This window comes from Cucumis sativus, chromosome 7 (genome assembly GCF_000004075.3).
Source record: "Cucumis sativus cultivar 9930 chromosome 7, Cucumber_9930_V3, whole genome shotgun sequence".
Classification (NCBI taxonomy): Eukaryota; Viridiplantae; Streptophyta; class Magnoliopsida; order Cucurbitales; family Cucurbitaceae; genus Cucumis; species Cucumis sativus.
Window position 1 is genome coordinate 12,692,716 of NC_026661.2, and position 6,340 is coordinate 12,699,055.

The following is a 6,340-nucleotide window of genomic DNA, read 5'->3' on the forward strand; positions in this document are numbered from 1 at the left end:
TTGTCTCAATCTGTACCTAACTTTCCTTTCGTTGAAATAATACATACTCCACTCTGAGGACGACAAAACCGATCTCCCCCATGAATCCATCGCCGTGGCGGATTCAAGGGTGATTCTAAGGACGCCGCCACTCATTTCTCGGGCGAGGATTGCAATGGGGATCACCAATTCGAGGAGGAGAATCGGATTGGTTGAGCAAGAATTTGTTTGGATACATATGTTGACTTTTCCTCTGTGGTAACCAAAAGTGTGTAGCAACACAATAGATCAAGTGTATCAAATTTATTAAGTGTATTAAATCTATCAAATGTATCAACAAACTATAACAAATGAATCAATAATACGTCATAAAGTATATCATGTTTAGTGCATCAAGTGTATTCAATTGATTGAGTGTATCAACAATTTAAAAAGTGTATCCACAACATATCAAGTGTATCAAATTAACAATATGTGTTGGTGAAGTATTAGAGAGTAAAAAAAATAAGTGTATGAGTAGTACAACAATGAAAAAAAATCAAGTGTATCAATAGTATATAGTGGTGTATCAAAGATATTTTATGTATGAAAGATATCAAGTATATCAAAAACATATAATATGTATCAAAGTGTACTAGTGAATTATATATTAAGTGTATCAGCAGAAATTACAAGCGTATCAAATATATTCAAGTCAATCAAGTGTATTGATAAATATAGAAAATGTACTAACAGGACATCAAGGGTATCAAAAATATGAACTGCATCAAGTTTAATAAATTTGTCAAGGGTAGCAATAAAGTATAAAATGTTTATCAATATTGTATTAAACCCATTGAGTGAATGAACAAACCATAACAAGTGTACCGACAATACATCAAGTGTACCATGGCTTAGTGCATCTGAGTGAGTGTATTTGCAAAATTTAGCAAATGTATCAACAACATATCCAGTGTATCAAACCAATGATGTGTATGAAGTAATATTTAATTCATCGAATGTATCAACAATGCATAAAAAGTGTATAAACACTACAAGAAATTTATAATTCAGTGAAGAATTTTTAGTGGCGCAAATAATTTTTGTTGCTAAAAGTTTATTTATATAGGGATGCAAAAAAAATATGTCACAGAAGAGTATTATTAGCGATAAATTTTTAATCCACGCAACTAAACGAATTAGTAAATGTCAGTAAAAATAAAGTAGTTTTAGCAACAAAATTTTTAATCCCCTCACTCATTGTTGTGCTTGTGATTAGAATGTTATGGAGTGTCATTGTGATTTTGGTTCTTGATGTGGACATGCCCCCTCCCCTCACTCATTGTTTTAGAATGTTTGAGTTTCATCCATTTGAGAGTAGTGTCATTATGCTTTGAAGTGCTAACTCTCGTTTATTGAGTTTAATCATATTGAATTCATTGCTTTTCATGTACACATCTTAGATTTGACGCACAAATGGTCTTCTGTATAAGATTTTGAAGTTGACTTCAGATGAATATGAAAATAGTTTTTGGTTCTTATATCTTATAAATTTGTTAGGAAAGAATTTTCATGATTCCAAGACTTGTAGGAATTCTTTGTTATAACTTTTGTTAGGCTTGTTGGAATGCCAAGACTTGAAACTTCTTGATGTAACTACATGGTTATAACTTTGGAACTAACTTTGGACATCCATTTTTTTATGTAACTTCATACTTATAACTTAGGTTGACATTGCTTGAACTATTTATGAAATTATAAGTTTCTTGATATATATTTCTTGTGATAAAGTTGATGTTATTCCATGTTGTCTAGTGATAGTTCTTAAAATTATTACTCAACGGTTTCATAGCATAATGATTAAGAGTTTGGATTAAAAATTTGATCTAACCCCTTAGGTTATGGGTTTGAAACCTAGTAGGTGAAGAAGAAGATGATGAAAAGATAGTTCTTAAAATTATTATATGTGACATTTTATACAAGGTTTATATAATAAATTAGATATTTTTTTATATAATAAAATACTTTTACTGGCGTTTTCAATAACATCGCAAAAGCGTTGACTTTTTTATAAAAAGTGTAGGAATTTTTAGTGGCATACTTCAATACGTCACAAAAGATATTTGTAACAATCCAAAATTAATCTTTAGCAACAACATTATTTGTCACTAAAACATCACATTTAGTGACGATCATAATATGTGACTAAAAAAATAAATAATGACATAACATATGTTACTAAAAGTAAGCTTTTAGTAATGCGGAAATGTCACTAAAAATATGTCTTTTGCGGTGCGTAATGTTGCGTCGCTAAAACTTTTAGCTATGCGGATGCATCGACAGTCCTAGCAACGAATGACTTTTGTCGCTAATACTTTTAGCAACGTGTTTTTGGCTTTAGTGACGTTTTTAATGTGCCACTAAAAATGAAACTTCTTGTGTAGTGAAAAAACGCATCAAGTGTATCAACAACATATCAAGTATACTAAACTAATGATGTGTATCAATCAATAACTATTGAGACATGAAAGGAAGAAGAAGCAAGTGAAAATGTTTATAATTTTAAAAGATAGCTTTGTAATTTTACATTTTTGAAACGTGGTTGAACTTAAATTTTGCCTTTTTACAAATCTAAAAGTTGTATAAGTAAACCTAATTTATCAAACTAATTTTACCATATCTGCAACATGCCATTAATTTAATGTTACAATGAAAATATATTATATTTAAGGAAGTGTATTCGTTTATAAATTTTTTAATAAACATTTTAGTGATCCATTAAAGTGGATGTAAGTCCCATTTGTAAGCTTTTTGTTGAGAGTTTTGTAATGGAATATGTTTGTATTATAATGTAATTTTCAAAAATCTATTTTGTAATATGTAATAGTAAGCAGTTTCCATAAAACAACCATTCAAATAAGAAATCTCGATTTTTTTGTCATGTCACATACTTATATATTGAAAAATCACAAAAAATAAATTCTACGATCGAACTACCAAAATAGTCACATTTTGTTCTCATAATTTTCAAACCAAATTCTCTTTTTCACCATTTTTATGTTTCAGGATCTCATTTTCATTGTCTTCAACTTTTCATGTACTCAAATTTCTAATAATCTTAACTATATTCTACCCTCTCGAACAAGTTCATTAACGTCTCTGGTTTAAAATGTTCTCCCCTACCAAACTCACAATAGTCAATCAAATTCGAAACCAAGATACCCATGTCAACATCAAACCCAACAAAGATACTCATTTCAATATGGGCTTTGAATCTTTAAAAGAAACTTTAGATTTCAATGAGTGTTAAATAAAAATATGTTGAGAATATCTATCTTTTTGCATTTGATTTATGGTAGACTTAGCCAATGATGAATTTAACAAAATAAGGCCACGTTTTTTATTGGGAAAAAACTTTTGGGTGCAACCCGAATACAACAAAGTTTTTTTTCATAATTTAATTTGAACCCATGAAAATAAAAGCAATAAAATAAAATGAATCTAAACTTAATGAAAAAAATGATCATATTTTCAACTTATATATATATATTTTGGACGAGGGAATATATATTCTAAAGTTGAATGTAAACTATTCTAAGAAAAAAGATGTTTCATATTAAACTAAACATTCCTTATAGATATGAATGTCATACCATATAACAAGAACTCTCATACACTCAGAGAGGAACAAAATTTCAAATGATTAAACTCTTATTTATTCATTCATCAGTAGTAAAACTGTATTTAAAGGCATATGGTTCTTTCTTCTTCTATATTCTTCAAAGTATTGCACCAGCTCGATCAATGAAGAGTTTGTTCTTAATCATCCTGAGAGGAAAAACAAAACAAATAAATAAATATAATCGAAGGAGAACTTGGTATATCAACTTGGTATATATAAAATAAAAAATGTACAGTTTCTTATGCAATTTAGAAGTAAAAATAAAATGATATAAGAAACGAGATAAAGCGATGGGAAAACAAGAAGATTTGGTTTTTACTGTTGCCAAAAACCGTGTTCACAATTTTGAAAACACGTAATTTTCGAATAAATGGGAAACAAGAAACCAAGAGCAGGTACAAAATTTGTTTCATAGAGAGATTGAAAACGAGAAAGGAGAAAGGAGAAACAAGACACCTCGTTTCCTTGGCAAATCATCATTGCTCGATGTCGTTGGATAGGGAAAAGGGACATTGCCAGACTCAATATGTTTGACATCATGAAGGAGAAGTTGGTAATGCATCTTGACTTCCTCTTCAGTTTTTTCACCAACAGCCTTAGCAACATTCACCCATCGTTCAGGAGTGTCTTGATCATATTCAGCCAAAGCCATTTCAAATGTCTTGTTTTGCATTTTAGTCCATGCATTTGAGCCATGAGAGGACATTGAAGCCATTACTTTTGTTAGTATTGAGCTTTGAATTGCCAAAACAAAAGAAATGGGTTTTGGAAAGAGGAACAAAAAATGGAAGGAATAATGGTTTGTGCCAAAGAGTTGGGGAAGTGGGTGCAATTTATAAGAAAAATAAATGTAGGGTTTGTAGGTGTGTGGGGGTTAATTTCCTATAGTTGGGGCAATGATGAGAACTTTAGTGATTCGTATCTTTAAGAACCACAAGATGCAGTAAGAACAAAAGAGATGGCACAAAGATTTTGGAATTATTTAGATATGTAGAATCATCTCTCAAAAGTGTTTCTTCTTTTTCATTCCCTAATTGAACAAAAGAAGGAAATTCTAAACCTTACAAAATCAGAAAAATGTCCAACTTTTTATTTATTTATTATATTTTGGAAAAAAAAAAACCTTTTTCATCCCAAACTTTTTTGGTTTAGTTTTTAGTGTCATCATTAGATTTCAAAATAGTATACTTTTCACATCATTTTTATATTTGACTCATATACTTTAAAATATTACATTTTCATTCTCGAGTTTTGAGTTTTATTTTCGATTGGTCTTTAGATTTTTCTTCAAAAAATACTTTGAAGGCTCTACACTTGCTCCCATCCACATTATCTCCCTCCTTCGAGTTATAAGCTCACGTTACTAAACTCGATTTAGTCTCCAAATTTCAATATGTACGATTGTATGCTTTTGACTATTAAGAAGACAATTCTCACTTTTAGGTTTCTTTTAGTCTTAATATCTATTATAAATTTAAAATAATTAAGTTAATGTTCAATATTTTCATCATCATTATTAAAATTACTTAAAATGTTTTCCATCATATAATGGTTAATTTTGTGTAATATTATTGAATAATTAGCATCAATTATTAGAATAAAGAATTACAAAATAAATAACCTCGGGCAAAAATACAATAAAGGAAACTACATGAAAGGAAAATAATCGAAAGATGATTACTAATTAAAAAATAATCATAAACCATAATTTTCTTAACAAGAGAGAACTTTTGGGCTGGAGATCAGTAGCCACAAAGAACTAAACTCACATATAACTTTTGGGTTGAAGAGAGTACACATGAAGAACTAAAACACATCAAACTTAATTCTGAGTTGGAAACAAAAACGATTCATGGACTTTTGGTTTGCAAACGAAGACCTACATAAAGGTCTTTCCATGAACTTTTGAGCTAAAAGAAAATCTACATAAAGACAAAAAAAATAGCGACGACGCCCAAACTACTAATTAGATAACGAAATAGAGACATTGGAAGATCTAAACACAATACAGAGGCCATGAAACTAAAAAAATACACTGAATCAACTGACGAATTTCATCACCCAAATCCTAGCAAAATAATAAACCGAATCACATACCAAGATTTAGTCTTAGTGGTAAGTTCGGGTGGATCAAAGAGAGCACACCGATTCCTCAAACAAATTAATTTCAAACCCAACTTAACCAAAGGGAGGTTTCGAGTCGAAATTGTGCAAGGAGAGTAAATAAGTAAAACGAAGAAAATTCTATTTTAAAAGAATCTAGCTTGAGTTTTTCGATTTCTCCTTTATCTAAAGAATTTATTCATTGAAATATCTTTGCTTATTTATCTGCAATCTTCAAACTAATTTAATTAGAACGACGAGATAAATTGTCCTAAGGTTCTAATTGTTCTAACCCAATAACACAAGATATTGAATTTCCCAAAAAAAAACATTAAGTTTAATGCGTAATTTCTTCAATGTTGTCTAATTGTCAGTCAATAGGTTCAATTCTAGGTTGGTTAGAATCACCGTGCATCAAAATAGATTTATATGCTAACCTAACCTATTGCTTCTAAGCAATTTTTATCTAAATGTAACAATTCATAGATATAGTGCAAAGCGATAGTCATAGGTTCCCGAGCGTCCAACATATAACAAAATATCAATAACATTCAGAATTGAAACAAAAAATTACAATCTACAAATTCAAGTTCTCAA

At 29.8% G+C, this 6,340-nt stretch overlaps 1 protein-coding gene across 1 annotated transcript; it reads right to left on the minus strand.

The window, feature by feature from the left end:
* Positions 1 to 3,553: 3,553 nt before the first annotated feature.
* LOC101221093 (protein RADIALIS-like 2) lies at positions 3,554 to 4,431 on the minus strand. Its single transcript, XM_011660776.2, has 2 exons — positions 4,097 to 4,431; positions 3,554 to 3,786 (listed from the first exon to the last, which is right to left on the minus strand). Exons 1-2 carry the CDS (start codon positions 4,353 to 4,355, stop codon positions 3,782 to 3,784), a joined length of 264 nt encoding a protein of 87 aa, XP_011659078.1. The 5' UTR covers positions 4,356 to 4,431; the 3' UTR covers positions 3,554 to 3,781.
* Between the last annotated feature and the right edge of the window lie 1,909 nt (positions 4,432 to 6,340).

Bases quoted from the DNA above. Each gene is read 5' to 3' on its own strand.
- LOC101221093 (XM_011660776.2), bottom strand. From the start codon at position 4,355: ATGGCTTCAATGTCCTCTCATGGCTCAAATGCATGGACTAAAATGCAA.